At 45.6% G+C, this 22,302-nt stretch overlaps 1 protein-coding gene across 3 annotated transcripts in view; it reads left to right on the forward strand.

The window, feature by feature from the left end:
- Positions 1 to 22,302, forward strand: part of PIEZO2 (piezo type mechanosensitive ion channel component 2) — a 410,674-nt gene that overhangs the window by 186,944 nt on the left and 201,428 nt on the right. For all 3 annotated transcript variants that reach the window (XM_040979222.1, XM_040979221.1, XM_040979223.1), the window contains exon 4: positions 18,185 to 18,227. In XM_040979222.1, coding sequence (XP_040835156.1) covers positions 18,185 to 18,227 — 43 coding nt within the window. The remainder of the gene's footprint in view (positions 1 to 18,184; positions 18,228 to 22,302) is intronic.

Genomic DNA, 22,302 nt, shown 5'->3' on the forward strand with positions numbered 1-22,302 from the left:
TCACATACAAAGCATGTCATTTTCTTTCCCCCCCCCCGCGGTTACAGCGCAAGAAGCAGGGGCCCTTCAGAAAGTCAGTCAAGAAATGAAAGTCAAGGATCCGTGTCTGATTGGATGCCGAGATTTTTTTAAATTGAAATTCCTGCAGTTTGTTCTTTTGTGATGCACATTTTCTGTGAACTCTTGGCATGACTTCCCATTTCTTGCTTGTTGGAATGAGGTCCGGATCCAATCAAGCAGCTGCAAAACTGAAGTGGCTTGGTAGCATAGGAGTCAGAGGGCAGTGAGTGACCCTGGACCCCGGACTCTTCTGTCTAGTGGCTGTGTGACCATGGGCAAATGGGTTAACCTCTCTCTGTTTTTACTTACCACATTTGTAAAATTACTACAGCAGTCCTTGTGCTTAGCGTGGAAAAGTAGTACTTGTCAAACCATGCAAACTCTAGTGATTTAGAATTTGACTAGTTGTGGTTGATAAGTTGAACCAAAGGACACAAAGAGAAAATTGCCACTGGGTCAGGTCTCAAGGAAAGTGAAGAGTTGGGGTACGGGCAAAGCCATTGGCTCAGCGCATTTGAATGTTCGATGCTCTTGGTAGTGCCCGGTGAGACACGCACAACCAACTTTTCACACTTCCCATTTCTAGCTTTTTCTGTAGAATTCAAGTCCTGGCTGAAAGGAACCAGAATCCCTCAGCATATCGAGAAACGCTTCTTGTCATTTAGAAGTAGAAGTCGAAGTGGATTTTGTCCCTGACTTGGGGCGCAGCCCCTCTGCACGGCTTTCCCTCGACACGCTCACACCGTGAGAGTTGCACGGGGCTGCAGCGAGCCCGAGTGGATGTGCGAGCCTCGAGGCTGGAGTTCAACCTCCGACCTGGAGTTCCTCTCGCGGCTGGGTGATGATGCCTGCCCTTCCCCACTCGTGGGCAGAGAACTGTGTGCCCTGTAGTCCTTCCAACGTGACAGGTGTGCATGAGTGAACACGCAAGGACTTTCCTGATGGAAACACTTAAACTGGGTTCTGATGTTGGCGTGACAGCGAATGAAGCCTTGGATGATTTTAGTATGCTGAGCTTGTCTCTGGCTTTGAAGCATGCTAGCATCGTATCATTCCCAGTTCTTCATCCTCATCTCTTCATTAGACCCACAAAAGGATTGTCTACATGACAGGCCTGCGTGACAAACAGTGTCCAGAGTGCGGGAATTCCTCCAACAAGAGTGTTGGATGGGTACGGAGAAGAAACGATGTCATCCTCTCCGGTGAAGGAGCAGGGACACTCACATCGTTGATTTCCAGGCAGCTGGGGAAGCTTGCGGCCCACAGCATGCGGAGTTGCGTCAAGTGTACTCTGTGGGGTTTCAAGAAGCACATGACAAGTTGGGAAAAATATTACAGGAGCTGGGAGTCTGGGCCTCCATCGTGGTCTCCCCGGTGATGGTGGCAGGGGTCCAGGTACCGACGTCATTATCAGCAGACACAGTAACAAGGAGCTGCTTTGGAAGCAGAGCAGCCAGGGTTAGACTTGGCACTTTGATCCTGGTTGCCAGGACAAGCAAACCTTTATCCCGTCTGGCTGAGTTACTTAAGCTTTGTCACCAATGAGCATTGTGCTTTTTCAATACAGTAACAAAATACATGAAGATTAAGAGAAGTCCCCTTTTTAAAAGATTTATTTAATTTTAATGGAAAGGCAGATTTACAGAGAAAAGGAGATACAAAGAGAAAGATTGTCTGTTGGTTCACTCCCCAAGTGTCCACAACAGCCAGAGCTGAGCTAATCAGGAGCCAGGAGCCAGGAGCTTCTTGCTGATCTCCCACACAGCCGCAGGCTCCTGAGCCTTTGGGCCGTCCTTGCCTGCTTTCCCAGGCCACAGGCAGGGAGCTGGATGGGAGTGGAGCAGCTGAGACACAAATTGGTGCCCATACGGGATGCTGGCACATACAAGGTGAAGCTTTAGCCACCGAGCCGGTGTGCCAGGCTGAGAAGTCCATTTTAGAACAGTGACCATGAGCTATGTGTGTGAGTGCTTGACGAGAGAGACTCAGAGCAAAAGGAAGTCTGGAGAAGGATCTATACCAAGATATTAGCAGTGGCTCATTCTGTATGATGGAATCACTCATGGTCTAAGTGAATATCATCTCTTGTGCAACAAGGAGACATCTTTGGATATATGAAAATCCAGAGCCTATTCAAACTTCTGATAGAAACATATTTAGATAGCTAGATAATGGAGAAGTAGAAAAGAGTAGAAATAATTCCATTTATTTATGTGTATACAAATTAGACATTGTTGAGTTCTATATATTTATATATGCACATGTTTCATTGTAAATTATAATTTCATTGAAAGCTACACAGCGACCCTGTCAGATCATGGGCAATTATTTACTTAATAGTTATACCAAAATTCCTAATTTTGGTGAAATCTAACGTAATATGTTTGAGATCTACAATTTCGAATAACCTATTCTTCGTCTTAAAGTCAAAGAGCCAAGGAAAGTCAAGAAAAACATCACTGCATCACCTTATGGTGCTTTTTGGGAAAAAATCTTCTAAATTTCAGGAACACTTTCTGCTTAAAGCTAAGTTTTTTTTTTTTTTTTTTTTAATGATCTGTAATAGCTTCTTGGGAAAGATACTTTAGGTTTATTTTATTCTCCTGATCATAGAGAAATGCCATCCGGTCATGGAGGAGTTGATCGAGAGCAGCGTGAACAGGTGCTGGGTCACTAGTGGTGCTGGTTTGGGCATCTAAGAAACGCTGCTGCTTTTACAAAGACAGGGTCTCCCTGGAGTCAGACATTTACCCTCTAGTATTGCATCCGCTTGCTACTGCATCCTGGGTTCCATTAAACACTGACAAAGCGTGGGAGTCTGACAGCACAAGTGCCAGGGTTTGAATCCTGAGTACAGCTTCTCACTGCTGTGCATCCCAGGAAGTAGCAGGTGAAAGGCCCGAGGGGTGGGGTCTCTGCCAGCGACCTTGGAGACCCGCATTGACCTCTGTGCTCCTGACCTTGGGCTTGGGGCTGCCGGTCTTTGGGAGAGTAAACAGGGAATGGGAGCTGTCCCTCCGTGTGTCTCTGACTCGCAAATCAACACGTAAACCAGTCCGAACCATGAAAGGGCATTTTACAAAGATTCTGAAGGGAGAGCGGCAGCAGCTCTCTGAGGGCTGTTTGCGAAGAAGAGGGGAGAGAGAGGTTATCTCGCCTCCACATCTGGAGGGCATGCTTCCTTCGAGTCCCAGCCCCTTGGGGACTTTCTTTGCCATGCCTTCTTTAAAGGATCCCCCAATGCAACGTCGAAAATGCCAAAGTGCCGTTTTGCTTGCACAGTTAGCGGCAGCATTTTCTTCTTTTGCTCCCCTTTTCCAATCTTACTCAAAGATACTGGGAAAGGTGTTGAAAGCTGGTCAAAGCAGAGAGTTGCTGCGCGTGACTCCCCTCACCACGCATTCTTCCGTTTTACTTCAGCTGCGCGGGGCACGATGGAACGTCCCCTTGCACGCGGTCTCTCGAGGTCTCTGGGAGCATTTGAGGCTGGCTGGCTTTTCCCCCGCAGGTTCTCGCACGTGGCTCTGTGCTTCGGCAGGGCAACGGCCTGAGATGCTGCAGCTCAGGGCAGCAGGGAGCCGCTTTTTCCGAGCGTTCATTTATCTTGTAGCTGTTCTGAGAGCTGTGTTTACTTAGGGACCAAGGCAACAGCTGGAGGACCCCAAGCAGCCAACAGCTCTGAGTCAAGGCGTGACAGCCCTGGACTCCTTTTATTTTCTCTTCCCGTAGAATGCATCGCCATGGGATCATTAAAACAGAGATGGAGGTAAAACGTTGTTGAAGTTTCACACAAACAGAGCAGTGAGGTGTTTGGTCCTTGGAGACCATGATGAGACTTGTAATCCCCTGCACCTTTCATCTCTGACTCTTCAAAGCCAAGGCCAAATGCCCCTCCCCTTGGGATGACACAGCATGGGAAGGTGCGAGAGAAATGGAGGCTTCAAGGAAGGTGGCCACAAATCTCTTTAGGTCACCAATAAACAAGAGGAAATTCTGGCTTCATTTAGTATTGGATCCAGAATAATCTCCTGGCTTTTGTATTTGCCTCTGGGATAGGATGTGATGGTGTTAAGGCCTGGGACTGGAATGGCTAAATCATTTGTTCTGTATTTACAGCATTTTTTTTTTCACTTACAGTAAGCCTCTTCCATTTATTTTATTTGTGGCACGCATGTACCGGACACTGTTTAACAACCGGGGCTGAAAGCCATTAACGAGGTGCAGGCATCAGCATTCCCACTGTGATTTAAAGACACCACGTGGGACACCTATACCCCATATCCAACTACCTGGGTTTGAGTCCTGGCTCTGCATCTAAGTCCAAATGTGTGTTCGTGTGCAGCCTAGCAGGCAGCAGTCCTGGGAGGAGACCTGCATCAGGCTCCGTGCGCTTGGCTTCAGCTGGACCCAGACCTGCCTGTTACGGAAATCTGGGAAATGAACCAGTACGTTCAAGATCTCTCTCACTCTTTGCTTCTGCTTGTCCATGGAAACTAAAGAAATAAAATAAAACTCTGGCTTCTTTTCTCAAAAAGTAACTGGACAGCAGTGGGAAGGGAGGAGAAGTCACCACCAAAGACACGAAGCTTAGGTGTTTGGGACATTAGTTGGGAAACAGGTGCAATGAGTGCCCAACAGCCCCCGTCTGCCGGGGAGCTTTGCGCTTCTGTTTCTCCTTCATACAAAGTTCCTCCTTAATTCACCTCTTAGGGTCCTTCCCTTGATCACAAACTGTTTGATTCCTGCTTTCCCCAACACACACACGCACACACATACACACATACACACGCACACACATACACACGCACACACATGCACACACACACATGCATGCACACATGCACTCACACATGCACGCACACACATGCACACACACACACCCCTTGAGCTGCTCTCTACCTTTCTGTAGTATAAACAAAAGGACACTTCCAAAGACTCATGGGAAATGGGATAAAATAAGCTTATCTGGTGGAACATGATTTTTAAGATTGATTCTTTTCTTTATTTGAAAGGTGGAGTTTCAGAGAGAAGGGAGGCAGGTGTAGGGGACGAAAGGAGAGAGAGAAACAGAGAGCGAGAGATTCTTCCATCTGCTGCCTCATTCCTCATATTGCTGAAATGGCCAAGTCCAAAGCCAATAGCTCCGGGCTTTTCCCAGGTCTCCTGTGTGGGTCCAGGGGCACTTGAGCCATCTTCCATTGTTTTTATAGGAAAGTTAACAGGGAGCTTGACAGGAGATGGAACAGCTGGGACTGGAACCTACAGTGACTGCCAACCTCCCGAATAGAAGCTTAGCCTCTTAACATGACAGTGCCAGCCCTGATGAAAGCAAAATGTTTTTGAGATCCACATGGAGTTTTTTTCAGGATATACATTTTTCCAGAAACCTGTTGGTTTTGGAGCTAGTGGCTCTGTGGTCTCTGTCCTGCCTGCATGAGCCTCCAGGGGCTGCTCCCCAGGGAGACCACCTGAAGAAGGTGGCATGGTGAGCAGTGTGTCCCTGGACCATTGTGTGGGGCTGTCAGGAAGGAAACATATGCTTATGCACTTACGAGCCTTCTTCAGACTAAATACATTACTCTTTGTCTGTGTTTTGGGGTTTGGTCTCCTGCCCACTTCATAAGCGTTTTATCCCCCTTGAAATGCAATTTTAATATCTCCAATTTGACCTGAAGCATGCAGAGTATAAAAGAAAATAAAGTGAGCCTGCTTTAGTTATCAGCCCCCAGACAGTCCTAGTCTCACTTGAGTTGAGCTGGACTCCTGAAAAACCACAAAGAAAGGAAAATTCTGTCTTTTGTCCAAGAAACCTTTACTTTTCATTGTAGGGACTTGCCTAATACTGCAAATGTGAAAATCCAATCACACACACACACACACACACACACACACACACACACACACACACACGGGAGGAGGGGAAAAAACTTTTACAGTTTGATATGTGTGGCAGTCTTCACATATCTATTGGTTGCTTTTCAGCTGCTGCAAATTTACAACTCAGGGCTGGTGTTGCATGCCAAAATATTAGTCAGACATTCTTACGTATGAATGTAATGCTCACAGTACTTATCAGTTAAAGAACAGGATTCTAGGGAGGGAAAAAAGAAAGCAAGGTGTGGCTTTGTGGGGCTGTGTTCCATCATCCGCCTCTTCCCAGGGGCCTGCGGGATGAGATGCTCTCCCCAGCTGAGGCCTGCTCTGGGTTGCCTCCTCAAACAGGATTGGAAAACGTCCGCTGCATCACTCCCAACAAACGCAGCTCAAGTCTGTGCACACATCAGAGCACCCCACCATGCTTTTGGGGGCCGAGTCCTCGGGCATCCAGAGGGGCCTTTTTTTTAAAATTTTTTTTTAAAGATTTATTTTTATTATTTTTTTTCATTGGAAAGGCGGATATACAGAGAGGAGAGACAGAGAGGAAGATCTTCCGTCCGATGATTCACTCCCCAAGTGAGCGCAACGGGCCAATACTATGCCGATCCGAAGCCAGGAGCCTCTTCCAGGTCTCCCACGCGGGTGCAGGGTCCCAAAGCTTTGGGCCATCCTCGACTGCTTTCCCAGGCCACAGGCAGGGAGCTGGAAGGGAAGCGGGGCTGATTAGAACCGGCGCCCATATGGGATCCCAGGCGTGCAAGGTGAGGACCTTTAACCACTTGCGCCACCGCGCCGGGCCAGAGGAGCCTTTGTGTAAAGACCTGGGGAAGAGAAAAAAGCAACCCTGACCTCTGGAGGAGCTGAAAGGCAGCTTGGGAAAGTGGCCCTCCCACAGGTTCTGATGAGAACAGAGGGCGTGAGCTGAGGACGTCCGGGAAGTGTGCAGCCGCCCCCTTCCCTTTGGGGCAACCCATGCAACCCTGCACGGCTCTTCCCTGCTCCCTGTGGCCAGTCGGAGAAAAGGAGCACTGGATCCAACATTGGTGCACATGCTTTGCACGCATAGATTTAATGACAGGTGTGTGACAAGAAGTACGTGTCAAACTTCCAAACTGGCTCCCTGGTTACGTGCAAGGAACCCAGGGGGAAGAGGATCAGCCAAGTCTGACTGTTTTCTGCTCAGCTAGCATTTAGCGTTTTCCATCTCTGCTGCTGAACATCTCTGTGCAGTGCGCCTTGTCCTCTTGCCCCCATGAGGCCGTCCCGAGGCCTTGCTGTTTGCTCCGTTGCATCTGCTTGACAGAGCCAAGCTCTCGCAGGTGCCAAGATGGTCCAAATGGGTACCAGCAATGGCACCGTGTAATTGTTTATGGTGCTTACCTATATAACACAGGTATTTACCTATATTATGGTGACCAGGAATGATTCCAATTCTAAATGTATTGATTCGGAACTTGTAGCTTAACTCAGGTTGACATTGGAGGACATGAGTTGGCTGCAGCTTTCCTTCCCTCAGAGGTCTGTCCCCTGCAGTCCAAACTGAAGCCAGAACAGGAGGCCTGCAAGGCACAGCTCAAAAACAACATCCTGATGCTTCTCCCGGTGATCACAGCCGGTTGGAGGCAGTGTGGTTAAGTCAGGAGAGAAAAATGTCACCATTGCAGTCCAATCTCAGGTTGCAGTTCATGACTCACCTTGAATCTGGCTCCAAAAACACAAAATGAAAAATCAGCTTCATGGAGTGGTTTTGTTGTTGGTCTAAACCCCTGCCTGTGTTTGGCTTTTTAAAATGTCATCTCCCTACTCTGCCCTCTTTATTTTTTCTGCCGTATGTATGTACTGTGTATTATATACACAGGAGGGAATTTCAAATGTTCCTGGAAGGTGGAATTAAACAACAAGATTATTTCGATGCAAAACTTCCCCGTGTATGAGGAGCGCTCAAAATGTTTCTGGCCGTGACATAGGGCAGAGGGGCACAAGTGATCTCAGTCAAGGGAGGCAGCATGATCAGGGTTCAAGGCCATGAGAACTGAGTGATTGCCTTCGCCGCCTGCTGAAATTGACCATAGTTAATGATGGTCCTGGGAGGAGAAGTTGCCTCTTGGATTAGAGCGAGAGTAGCATTGTGGCTGCTGTTGATTTAAGGTAATCCCAAGCGACTGTAAGGAAGGATGAACGCTGGGTGCCATCAGTGCTTATTGAAAAATTGTGTAGTTAATGTCTAGAAAAGACACACACGGGAATAAAAAAGAAAGTGTGCTTAGAAAGCTGCTATGAAATGAAGGAATTGAGCTGTTGAGCTCCTGCGGTTGGCATTGTAGCACATCAGGAACCCTGCATCCACATGGGAGACCCAGAAGAGACTCTGGGCTCCTGGCTTCGGATCTGTGCAGCTCTGTCCTTTGCAGTCACTTGGGGAGTGAATCAATGGACAGAAGATCTTCCTCTCTGTCTCTCCTCCTCTCTATATATTTGACTGTCCAATAAAAATAAATCTTAAAAAAATTAATAAAACTATTGTAGACATTCCTTGGTTATGTTTAAGAAGATAAAATAATTAGGTATTAACATTTTGAACTAAAGTGAAAACATATTTGGGATAAATATGCCATAGTTGTTATGGGTAACTCTAGCACAGAAAGCATTATTTTAAAATCAATAAGGTAGAAGACAGATATCTAGTGGGCAGATGGAAACCGTGTATGACCCACCCCCTCAGAAAAACCGCTAACATTGCTCACCAGTCTAAGAAACTTTCTCATTTTATTGCCAGTTAAGTAATTGTAATATAAAATAAACATTATAAAGGATTTTAAAAGATTACTCAACTGAATTCAGTTAAGCATATATTTGAATAAGTTTGTTGAATGTAATCTTGATAGTAGTAATCAAAAGTTTACATGTGCATGTATCATGACATGATTCTCCTTGAGGTCCATCCTACAGCAATGATTGAACAAGTGTTTAAAGACACAGATAAAATATGGTCATCCTATTTCTGGTATAGTAGCAGAAATGTGGATATAATTTAAAAGTTAGTTAATTTTGTTAAGCTATGGATTTCTCTATAGACAGTAAAATGATCATTAAACTATGTTTATTGACATGAAAACTTGTATGACAAAAAAGGATTCCCATTAAGACAACTTCTGATTTAGGCAAAGGTACTTTAACAAGTTCATGGACAGTGTAATTAAAAGATAGGAGTGAGTATTTGGCACAGTAGTTTAAATTCTCCTTCGGGCACCCACATCTGTGGCAGTGCCTGTGTGAAGGTCTTACTCCATCCCTGATTGTGTGTTCCTCTACCTCAGCCTCCACGGAGGCAGCAGGCGATGCTTGCTTGCCCACAAGGGAAAGCCAAGTTGAGTTCCAAGCTTCCGGCATGAGCCTGGCCCAGCCCTGGGTGCCACATCCATTAGGGAAGCAAACTAGTGTGTGGACAAGCTCTGTCTCTCCCTGTTTCTCTTTTTCTCTCGCTCTCTACCTTTCAACAGAAAATGAATTAGTTGTTGCACAGAAATTGGACACCATGCATAATTTTTCATAATCTGGATTTTGAAGAACTTTTTCTACATCCCTCATATTGAATATGGGTCTAGAGGTCTTGATCTATGGACATCTATGCAAAAATAAAGTATGTTGTAATATTTTGGGATGTTGTAATGATTTGTTATTTTTACAGTGAGGGAAAACAAAGCTGCTCATTTGGAAAGATACTTTTGAACTTGCACATATTTCACTATATTGTTGGTGAGATGAAGGCATCTTCCCTTCTCTCATGTGAAGTTATCACCTGGCTTAGGGAAGACGATGGACAATTAAGACACTTAGGAAAACAGCCGACAATGGATTCAATGGGATGCAAGCTACTGCGCAGACCTGGTGACCTTACTGGACACAAAAAGGAAGGCCCATCTGGACGTTAATGATCAGACTGAAGGATTGGACACGCCTGAAAGAAAAGGCCAGATACACGTGAAAACTGTGTTTTAAAGCTAACATAAATCATTTAAAATGAAAGCTAATAAGCAATAATAAATTTTACTATCACCATCTATGTTCTTTTTTTAATCATACAATGAGAATTCTCCTCTGAAAAATAAATAAAAGTTGGAAGCTTTTTGCAGATCTCACATCTAACCCAAAATGCTGCAATTACTCGTGATTGGAAGTAATGTGCTATTAGGGACCAAGTTCTCCCTCTGAGCAGCCATCTCAGGCTACACAGGTGCCAGTTAAAATTCTGCTTAATGCTGTCTTAAATTTTCAAATAAAATGTCACTATCGGTCAATTAGAAGAAAATCTATATATCTTAGAATTTCACATTATGTTCCATGACCAATATGTAGCAAAATATCTGGCTGCTATAATTGATTATTGGTTTCTTTTCTTTTCAAGGGCTCTGGATGAAACATGAGAAGTGATAGTTTTCTGATAGCTGAATATTTTGTCGTCAATTTCTGTGCCAGAATGCACAATTAACTGGTAGTGCCTAAGGTGTATGAAAGCACTTCCATTTTTATAATAACATGCTGGGGAAATCTCACCACCTTCATGAATTTATTAGTCCTTTTAGACTGATTATTTTGAAAAAGAAAGTCAGGCTCAAATCCAAAGGGCCTTTCTGTCTGAAATGTGCTTGGTACAAAATGGTGCACTTCCATGAGACTCTGTGCCACTGGCATTACCAACACATAAAGAAACCAATGGGAAATTCCACAGAGGAAACTGAGCCAGGAATTGACTGCGTGCCTGGCACGGAAGGAATCCGAGAGCAAACCCAAGGATGAAGCGTGTGACCGAGAAGAAAGCAGATGGTGGCTTTTCCATTGATAATATTTTTTTGGTAATAAATAAATCAGTAAATACATTTTCAAACTCAGAAGGACTTGTTAAAAAAAACTTCCAAGTGTTATTCAATGAAGCAAAGAGATGAGTGCAGGAGTCGTGTATCTGGAGATCAAGCTGAGGCAGAGATGGTACTAGAATTCCAAGATCTGGTTTTGTGTAAAACAGGTGAAGAAGCCGGGTGGTCTGAGACGACTACGGACGAATCAGAGGGAATAGACTGTGAGCACCTGTGTTGCGCCGTCTGGGTTCCGTGTTGGTAACTGCCCGCTGGACTGTGTGTGTTGGCAGGGACTCTTCCCCCACTGTGTGTGCTGTGTCCAAGTACTGAGAGCAAGGATCCATAGATCCTAAGCAATGGGTGGTGATGGTCTGATGACTGACAGCCGTCACTACAAGGCACTAAATGCTTGCCACGGTGATAATCAGAGTGCAGAGCTAGGTGGCATGCAAAACACATTGAATTCGCTATTAGAGCCAGACGAGCTGGGAGACAATGATAGACCGGAGAACAAAAAGAAAATGAGAGAGGAAAAACAAGCAGGCATGACCCATCTTCTGACAAAGCGATGAGTAAGGGAGTTAGAAATGTGGGTTCTTGATTCCTTAATCCCTGACTTGGATTTCTCACTTAAAAAGAAGGTGAACTACTACCGAATAATAATAATAATAATAATAATTGTATAGTGTTTGAAATGATTAAATTTTATATTTATGAGACAGAAAAAAACTAAAATATTTAAGTTGGTGGTGTTTTTTGAGGAGGAATAAAAACCATTCCTTCAATTTAACATACAGTTGAAAAAGCATAGAAATGCTTCTATTATCATCTAACATTGGGTGTCCCGGGTGTTGTGCCCGCTTTTGCTGTACAATTTAATGCCCTTTGAGGTACTCATGTCAGAGCTTGGGTCGGTTACGAGGCATAATTTTCCTCTCCTAACAGGTCAGGGCCCTGGGAAGGGCTGGGAATGGAGTCAGGGCACGCAAGGGAGCAAGCTCTGCTCCTAGGCCCCTTTCCCTGCACGGAGCAGCAGGCAGGGCAGTGACCAAGCCAGCTGCTGGCATCCCAGCATCTCACCAAAGAATGGGAACCCTTAGGCTGAGTGAGCAAGGAAGAGATCCTTACTGGGTCCACAGGGTGCCCTTCTGTCCATGCTGACCTACTGTGGTCAGGACCACAGAGAACTGCGGTGACCATTGGGCCACCCTGGGCCTCCTTTCCACTGTGGCCCAGGAGCAGGAGGGATTGTGGTTGGGAACTCTCCGCCTCCACCCCTGGAAGCTATGTATGGCCTGGACTGAGTAGATCCTAAAGGAAGGGCCCCAGGGGAGTGGTAGGAAGATGGAGTTGGGGAGGGAGAATGAGTGAATGAGTAGAGCTTTGATCATTTGTGAAGGGAGCAGCACTGATGGGCTTATTTAGGGAGCAACCTCCTCCCTTCCACATGGTAGTCCTACTGTGGGGGACTGTCAGTTGGTGCTAGGGGATGTGCAAGGGTGTTCAGCCATCCTGGTGTTTGCTCTGAAGACTGGAAGACGTTTGGTCCAGGATCCTTTGCTACCTTGCTCTCTGCCCTCCTCCACACTGGATTCCAGTTCTTTTTGTCAGCCAAGGAGCATCGAGGAACTGTGATGAATGATTTCTAGTTCACCTAAGATTGGAAAGACAAATCTCTCCTAGGATTGCATCCATTTCTCTGTGCTGTGTTCTTCTGGAGAGTAAAATGTTCGAAGGGCAAGCATTTATCTTAGTGATTGAGATGACTCTATCCCCTGTTGGAGTACCCGGGTTCGGTTCCCAGCTCCTCATTCTGACTCCATCTTCCTGCTCACACAGCCCCTGGAGGCAGCAGTGATGGTCCACAGAATGGCATTCCTGCCACTCACATGGGAAACGTGATTTGAGCATTGGCTGGTTTCAGTCTGACCCAGCCCCAGTTGCTGTAGCATTTGGGGAATTAACTAGCAGATGACACTGTGTTTTTACATATAATTATGTATAATCATCTATCATGAAATTTCATTACCACATTAAACATAGTAAGATTTTAACCATATAACTAGCAACAAAGTAGAACAGTTCTAAATATATATTACCATGAAAGTTATTTAAAATGTGAATTATACTTGTGAGAATTTCCCATTTAATATTTTGATCACAGGTATTGAAGCAGCAGGAAGCCAAATTGTGGAGAAGGGCTGAATACTGTAAATCTCATTGTAAATGTGTTTAACCAAAGAAGTGTGCAGCTACTTCTGTTTCTGCTACTGGTCCAGGCGAGCGGGATTGCCTTACCGCGTAAAGCAGGGCTAATGGCTTTAAAAGAATTCCTCAGCAACTGAATAATGGGTTGCCAAAAATACTCCGGGTGCCAAAGGATCTGGATATGTCTGTTGGTTTTACTGTGTTTCCACTTTCTTCCTGAGTAAGTGCTCACAAAAAGACATAAAAATCCCAACCCCAGGGCATGTGGGATCTGAAGACAGAAACCGTATTTTAATAGATTCCATTTCATTCCTGGAATATTAAGATGGTTACACAGTGTCCACAGCAAAGACTGTTGTGTCTGAGATGCAGAAGGTCGTCCGGGTCTTCATGAATTTGACTTACAGGGACAGAAAGAAGGCCTTCCGGTAGCTACCGTGCTTGGGTGAAAAGTCTCGCGGAGGTTTACTCCATCAAGCACCGGAAGTCTTGCTTCAGAAATTTGCCCTGCCTGTATCAGGAAGTTCCTGCTTCTCAGACACCGGAAGGTGGATTCCGTTTCCTTATTAAGACTTCCGGTCGAAGAATCCTGACAGCACAATGGGACAGAATCATTTACTTTTAAAACTCGTCCTTCATAATACATTGAATATGAAGAAAAGGGTTTCTTTCTTTACTTTTTGAAGATTCATTTTATTTTTATTAGACAGTCAAATACATAGAGAAGGAGAGACAGAGAGGAAGATCTTCCGTCCATTGATTCACTCCCCAAGCTACCAAAATGGCTGGAAATGAGCTGAGCTGAAGCCAGGATCCCAGAGCCTCTTGCGGGTCTTCCATGTGGGTGCAGGGTCCCAAAGTTTTAGGCCGTCCTCGACTGCTTTCCCAAGCAAAAAGCAGGGAGCTGGATGGGGAGCGGAGCTGCCAGGATACAAACCTGTATCCATATGCAATCCCAGGCATGCAAGGTGAGGACTTTAGCTGCTAGGCCACCGAGCCAGGCCCGAAAGGAATTTTCTTAAAAATGAAGCACCTACAGGGCCTGGCACAAGAGCCTAGTGGCTAAATCCTCCTCTTGCAGCCCAGGATTCCATATGGGTGCTGGTTTGTGTCCCAGATGCTCTACTTCCCATCCAGCTCCATGCTAGTGCCCTGGGAAGGCAGTTGAGGATGGCCCAAAGCCTTGGGAACCTGTACCCACATGGGAGACCTGCAAGAGGCTCCTGGATCCTGGCTTTAGCTTGACAAAGCTATGGCCTTTGCAGCCACTTGGGGAGTTGAAACTTTTTTTTTTAAGTGAAACACCTACAATTTAGGAACATGTCAAGAAGTTCTGCTGAAACATCAGAATGGAAGGAAAACGTAAAAGATTTTTGTGTCTGTAAGCACCTCCGCCCTCGCCTCTGTGCACCTGTCCACGGCTGGGGAACGCCTGAGGAGCTCCGGCATCCCCTAGGCTTCATGGCTTGGAAATAGCAAACCCTGGCATCCATCCTGGCTTCAGCTTGACAGCTTCTTTCTTCTCTGCCAATGTCTTCACTGCAAGGATTTCAGGAGCAGTGTCAGTGGGGCTTCTGCATTGTTCTGCCTATGACTCACAGGGTAAAGGACATTCCCAAGGGAGACATTGCCCCAGGTCAGGGACCAAGAGGAATTCCTAAAGTAGAGACTCACAGTCTGTGTCCCCGAACTCTTACCCGGCAAAGCAGCCTGGGATTCAGCAGCAGGTGACATCAGCCAACAAGATGTGCTTGCCTCTGCTTTGTGCATTTGTGTGTGGTTCCAGTCTGTAAGTTAGTCCTCTGTTATGTATAAAGATGATTTCAAACACTCCCATTGTAACCAGAGACTACAAACTCAAACTCCATTGTGAAATACCATCTCCGTGCCCTCTTGGGACATGCTTTCTCAGGGCCACCAACTCGTATGTACACACTTCCTTCCCAGGAAATCGTGCAGCCACCTAGGCAGCAGTAAAGAGATGTGCTGTGGTTTCAATATGATTTTGCTCCCAAGGCCATGCACACATTTAATCTCCAAAGCTTTAAGCCATTGGTATTGGAAGGGTGGAGACTTGATTAAGCTATAGTAGGTTGAGATGGGACCTCAATGAGGGTGCTCAAAGCGTTAGAGGTCTGCCTTGGAAAATAGCTCTCAAGAGAGGGTTGCTTGGGGCCGATCACAATAGCCTAGTGGCTAAAGTCCTCGCCTTGCATACCTGGGATCCCATGTGGGCACCAGTTCTATTCCTGGCTGCCTTGCTTCCCATCCAGCTCCCTGCTTGTGGCCTGGGAAAGCAGCCGAGGACAGCCCAAAGCCTTGGGACCCTGCACCTGCATGGGAGACCCAGAAGAGGTTCCTGGCTCCTGGCTTTGGATTGGCTCAGCTCCTGCCATTGTGGCTGCTTGGGGAGTGTATCAACAGATTGAAGATCCTCCTCTCTGTCTCTTCTCCTCTCTGTATATTTGATTTTGCAATAAAAAAAATGAAATAGATCTTTAAAAGATATATATACATTTTAAAAGAGAGCAAGTTGCTTATGGAAGTCAGCTTGGCCTGTGTCTGCCTCCTGGCTGGCCACGTGATCCTCCTGCTCACGCTTGCCATTGCCTTCCTTTGGACTCACTGCAGACCAGACCGACGGGACCACCCAATCTTGGCCTGGGAACTTCCAATGCTGTCAGCCACAATGCTCTCCTTCCTTTCTCCAAAGCTCCTCTCACATACCCGAGCTGGTGTTGGCCAGCTAGCCAGCACGAAGCACCCAGCTGAAGCGAGTTCACTGGAGGCGGAGTTATTAAGAAATTCAAGCAACACTCGGGTTTACTGTGACTTTAGGAAAGGAAGCAAGGCAGCCTTTTAGCTGGTCCAGAAGATCCAAGGCTCCATTCTCCCCTCTTGCTTACAGGAAAGTGATGTTACTAGTAATTAGCTGCTGTGAGTTTCACAGAGCGAATACACAACCCAAGATGTGAACTCAGAGTATACAGCACGTCTTTGCTTGAAACGGTTGCTGAAGTCCAGGGGATTCTGCTATTGACGAAGTAGCGAGAAAACGGTGAAAGAGAAAGAAACCATGATTTAGCACAAATTCACAAGCACTTTACTTTTCTAAATTGTGAACTTCTGTTGAAATGTTGTTTTTCACAGAACTAGCACTTTTCCCCAGAGCAAATACTCAAAAAATTAAAAATGAAAAAAAAAAGTTTTAACAAATTAAGTTAAATTTTAATTAATTGAATTAAAGTGCTTTATAATGAATTTAAAATCTCTTCAGGTAGAATAACAGGAAGAATTATTGCAGTGGAAAACTGTAGAAAGTCTTTGTTTTTTTTTTTTTTTTTACAGCTAAATACTCTTTTTTTATCTGGAAATCAGATATATATGTTGAGGATCTTTCATACAAAAATCCTGGATGTTCACATGGTGAAGTCTATATAAATATTCCAAAATTCAGAAAATAAATTTGGACTTAGCTAGCTCTTTTCCAAAAATTACAAGGCAGAGAGTATTTGCCCTGCATGCATTCTTGCCCACCACAACTGAGTGTTTGCATTCTTCTTATTTTAAATGCTTAGCTTTTAAAAAGAGGAACATTTTTATATTCCTCTGATGTAAAATGTTTAGATTTTAAAAAGCCATGGGGGAGGACCAAGTCTTTTTTTTTTTTGTAAAGATTTACTTATTTATTGGAAAGTCAGATATGCAGAGAGGAGGAGAGACAGAGAGGAAGATCTTCTGTCGAATGATTCACTCCCCAAGTGAGCTCAATAGCTGATGCTATGCCGATCTGAAGCCAGGATCCAGGAACCTCTTCCGGATCTCCCACATGGGTGCAGGGTCCCAAAGCTTTGGGCCATCCTCGACTGCTTTCCCAGGCCACAAGCAGGGAGCTGGATGGGAAGTGGAGCTGCCGGGATTAGAAGCAGCACCCGTATGGGATCCCGGCAAGGTTCAAGGCGAGGACTTTAGTTGCTAGGCCACCACACCGGGCCCAAGGACCAAGTCTTATACTGGGGTCCCTGAGTCCCAGGCCTGATTTCCTCTTCCAATCCAGTTTCCTGTTTATGCAGGAGGCAGCAGGTGCTGGCTCATGTGCTTGGGGCCCTGTCAACCAAGTGAGAGACCCGAACAGAGAGGACTCTTGGTGTTGCTTGGAGCAGCCCCAACTGTTAGAGGAACGTGTGTGTGTGTGTGTGTGTGTGTGTGTGTGTGTGTCTTCCAAATCAGTTTTTCAGAGTGGGGGTAGGTGGACTTCATCACTGTTTGGGTGAGACACATAATGTCTTCTTGATGTCCAAGTATACAACATGAAACTTTGAATTTTAGGATACACAGCATATAATATCCTGCTGCCTTATATTTTTAACACAGGAGTTTTCATGCAAATGACTCTGAGCTGACTCCTTAGTAAATGTAGAATTCTATTCAACCTTCTCTTCTCTAGAAAGAACACCTTCTCTTGAGAAATAACTAGTCAGGTCTTTGCCCCACGTAGGAGCAATACAGGTCATTGTTTTTTGCTGTTGGGTTGTTTAAGATCCTTAAATATTCCAAATATTAAGCCCTTACCAAATGCTTACTTTGGAAACGTTTTCTTTGTTGTTTGTGCACTTGACAGCAGTTTCCTTTATTGTAAAAAGCTCGTTGGTTTCATGTAATCTCACTTGTGATTTGTTGCCTCTGTGGGAGTACTGACCTGGTGAAATCAAATGTAATCAACATGGCGGTCCCCAGACCGAGCAGAGGGCGGGGGTGGAAGTGATGCAGGTACAAAGTCAGTGACCAAAGTACATTTCAGCGGTCACCTGAAACAATGGGCTGCCATAGTTAGTCATATTGCATTATACGTTTCAAAATAGTTAGAAGACTTCTTACCACAAGGAAATGATAAATGTTGATGACAGATGTGCCCATTTGATCATTACTCAGCATATACATGTATCAAAACATCACACGCACTCTATTCCACAAATATATAACTATTCAACATCAACTAGAAGCAAAATAAATTAAAAAATAAAAATGCTGGGTGGGGCAGGAGGTAGGAAGTGGTACGTGTGAGGCAACACAAGCTCGTTCCACTGACATGTAAAACCAAACATTGAACATGCATGTGCAAAACGGAACGGAGCTCTTGGTGTGTTTGGTGTACACTAATTATGTTTCTCCTTCTCTTACAGGCTCAACTTGGGAAAAGACATTCCGGCAGATTGGCTTTGAAAGGTGAGCGAGGGTTGGCATGTCTGGAGCTCTCAGCTCTACTGTCCGTATCATGCCAAGTAAATGGTCCATTGCCCATCAGTCGTGAGGCAACCACTGCATCAGGACCTGGGTGGCCTTAAGCAAGGTGTCCTCTCACCTTCTGGGCATTGCTGTTTGTAAAGTTGAGCTTGATGAAATAGTCCTTCCGCGTGCAGACTGCAAGTCAGGGAGAAAAGGAGCCACGGGGAGTGTGCTTCTCGCACTGTGACACAACATGAAAGCTGAGTAAGGGTGACAGAACATGGAGCTGACCCCCCACACACACACTGTGTCATCGCACTCTGTGATATAAAGTCCTACAGCTTTAGCGTGCAAGAGGGTATATGTTGATACCTTCCCACATCTTACAAGGATTAGATCTTAATTTGAAAGGAGAAGCTGGGATCATAGTACTATTAGATGAAGTGTACGCATGAAAGCCTCGCCGAGGTGGAGGTAAGGACACACTAGCTCCGACTCACCTACCCGAGCAATCAACAGCTTAAAACACTTAGTTCCTGGTATCAAACTGTAGATGTAGGTGCAACCATTAGGACAGAAAACTAATTGTATTTTACCGTAAAAGCCGATGTTGATTAGCTTTTCCCATCATATTGGCAATATGCTTGTTTCTGCATATTGATTGAGCTGATGCATTGCCTAGAGCACGGCAAATGCTTAAAAAATGCATGACTGCCCCAGTGGCACTGGAGGATGGCACGTCACCCATTGGGATGGCACTTGCCTGGCCGTGGCTCGCTGGTTCGGAGATGAATGGATTTCTCTACATAACTCTGTGCTCAGGCCAGCACCATGACTCGGGGTGTCCCAGGGAGCCCCAGAGGGAATTTCTCGGGGCTGTAGGGGAGCTGGCCTCAGCGATGGCATCCACAGGTCTCACGAGGCCGACCTGGGCAGCTCTTATCCAGGCTCAAATCTTCTGAATCATCTAGCTCTTGATTCTGCTTCCATATTACAACAGCATCAAAAATACGCAAAGCAGTAAGGATAGCAAAGGGAATATTCACATCCAAGGGACCGCATTTACTTTGTCTCCTTTTGGTTGAACCGTGTGAAGGGGCTTCTCAGAGAGTGTGACATTGCATCCCTACCTTGGGAGCATATGCATAGAATCCCTAGGACGTTATCATCTCTAATGTAAATGACGGTAAGTTCTAACACTCAACACTTAAATTCGCCGATCATCTCCAAAGTGTCCGAACATGCTCCTACAGCCTACACGTCATGCGCAGTAGGTTCTGGGACATCATAGTTTATGTGATTTTCAATAGACTAAGTAAGTACATATGTATTTTGAGAAAAAAATAAGTTCTGAACTCACGTATTTCCAGTTTAAAATGTGACCTTACAAAGCTTGTCACTTTCCTAGTGTTATATTCATGTCTTTTTGTTTGTTTTAAAGTTCTTGGCTCTTAAGGTTTTTTTTTTTTTCTAATTATTTATTTGAAAGTCAGAGAGACAGAAAGAAGTGAGATCTTCCACCTCTGCTCTGCTCCTCAGACAGACACCAGCTGAGATCCAGCCAGGCTGGAAGTGGATGCCAAGGGCCCAAGAACCTCTGCCAACCTCGCTGCCTTTCCAGGGCGGCCTGAGCAGGGAGCTGGACCGCAAGTGGGGCAGCTAACCTGAAGATGAAAATGCGGGAGTCAGAGCGGTGGCTTAATGCTGAGTCACCTTTCTGGTTTCATTTTTTTAAATTGTATTTTTACTGGAAATGCAGATCCAAAGCGAGAAGGAGACACAGTGAGAAGCATCTTCTGTCTGCTGGTTCACTCCCCAAGCAGCCACAATGGCTGGAGCTGAGCCAATCCAAAGCCAGGAACCTCTTCTAGGTCTCCCATGCAGGTGCAGGGTCCCAAGGCTTTGGGCTGTCCTCGGCTGCTTTCCCAGGCCACAAGCAGGGAGCTGGATGGGAAGCAAGGCAGCCAGGATTAGAACTGGTGCCCACATGGGATCCCAGGTATGCAAGGTAAGGACTTTAGCCACTAGGCTATTGCGCTAAGCCCTCTGCTTTCATTTTACATTATGACATCACATTCTTATGAAAATCATGGTAATATTACTACTAATAATGAAACTTTTCACTCATTCCAACTTAATATTCCATAAGATACACAGTCAAAAGAGTGAAAACTAAGCATGAAGTGTTTTTCTTCTTTCTGTGAAGTTAAATCCCAAGTTTCACATCTGATCAGCTTATTTCTGGGTCTTCCTAAAAGTCAGTAAATTTTCCTTTGGATTTGATTTTATTTTTGGAAGACATAACCGTTAAATGACTCCAAATTCAAGTCAATCGGTACGATTTTTTTTGTTGTTGTTTTCAACACCACTTTGATCGCTCTGCCTGTGTTGTTCCCCTCCTGCCTTCCACAGTGGTCTGGGGTGTTAGCTGTCGGTTTAGCCCTCTGGGGTTGAGCCTTGCGCTTGTCAGCCACCCGAGGTCTGCTTGTAGCCCTGCTCAGAGGTCACGGTCACAGGAAGAGCAGCGTGTTGCTTGCATTCTTAAGCACTTGGAGTTTCCCACTGTGTCTGTGTCCTAGGGCTTCTCCTCCCGACTGTTCGCAAACAAGGCTGGCACTGCATGGAAGCCCTCTGTGCGGATCCGATGGGTCAGCCTGGTCATGCAGGCGGGGTCTTCTCCAGCTGGCACCCCCAGAGCCTAACAACGACTAGCCTCCAGTGAACCGGGGCCATGGGAAGGCAGGACAGATCCAGGAATCCCACGTGGCTGCCAGTACCTTGTTTCTGACACCAGCATCTGTGGTCCTAAGGGTGTCTCCTGAAGGCTGTGGATCCCTCACGGCCAGGCAGGTCCCATCTTGGTTGCACCTCAGTTCAACGTGCAACACATTTCAACAGCTCACGTGTCATGACTCAGTCATCTATATCATTTGCCATATTGTAGATTTGTGTACCATTCATTGTAGCTTTATTTACTCAAACCAGAACCGTGCTGCTAAAGCGTTTGGTTGGTAAAAACTCTACTTAGAAACAAAGAAAGAGCATTGATTGAATTGTCCAGTTTTCTACTTGAAGTTTTTTTTTCTAAAGGCTATCTACATTTACTTGAAAGGCAGAGAGGGAAAGACAGAGAGAAAGAGAGGGTTGTCTTCCACTTTCTGACTTACTTTCCCGTATCCACAACAGCCAGGGGTGGGCCGGATGGAAGCCAGCAGCCCAGAACCCCATGACGTTCTGTCAGATGGGTCATCTGCCACTGCTGTCTCAGGCACATTAGCAGGAAGCTGAATTGGAAGTGGAGCAGGCAGGACTTGAAGCGGCTCATCTACATGGCATATCACAGGTGCCACAGCCCTGGTCCCTGCAGTCAAAATGTTTACAAGAAATTCCATCAGGCTATCTGCCTGTCCCCTCACCCTTAGCCCTCGGTGTATCTGCTGTAAACAGAGGCGAAATGGACCACTAGTCATTTGTTTTCACTGGTTAGAGGTTAGATTACAATGCAGTTCGTTCAGCAAGTCTCCTGAAGATGGATATTAGGCACTTTCCAGCCATTTGCTATTCCAATAAATAAATGAAACGATGGCATTGTGCATACCTGTGAGTTTGCCAAATACCTCAGGGATGGATTTCCAAGTAAATCAAAGAGTAAGCTGAAATGGCACTTTGCTAAATATTGCCAGATTTCCATGTCGTAAAAACAGGGCTCCCACCAGCCACGCCTGAGAGTAAGCATTTTTCCAAACCCCAGAGAACGCTGTCAAATGTGGCTTCTCTGCCAGTCTAGGTGACCAGTGCCTGTGTTCTATTTCCTTTTTCTCTTGCTCATCCCTCATGGGGTACAGAGCAGACTGGGCGTCCTTACTATCTCCTAAGTAAGGTACTTTAGACAAGAACTACTTCTTTAGAAAGGAAAAAGAAAGTGTATTTGAAGGAGAGAAAAGGGGAGAGAGATTTGTCTCCCACCCATTGGTTCACTCCCTAGAGACCTACACAGCCCAGGGCAACTTCAGGAACCAGGAACTCCTTCCTGGTCTCCCCTGTGTGTGGCAGGGGCCAAGAACTTCCCCTCCTA

Source organism: Ochotona curzoniae, unplaced genomic scaffold (genome assembly GCF_017591425.1).
Source record: "Ochotona curzoniae isolate NIBS_2020 unplaced genomic scaffold, NIBS_Ocur_1.0 contig_3176, whole genome shotgun sequence".
Classification (NCBI taxonomy): domain Eukaryota; kingdom Metazoa; phylum Chordata; class Mammalia; order Lagomorpha; family Ochotonidae; genus Ochotona; species Ochotona curzoniae.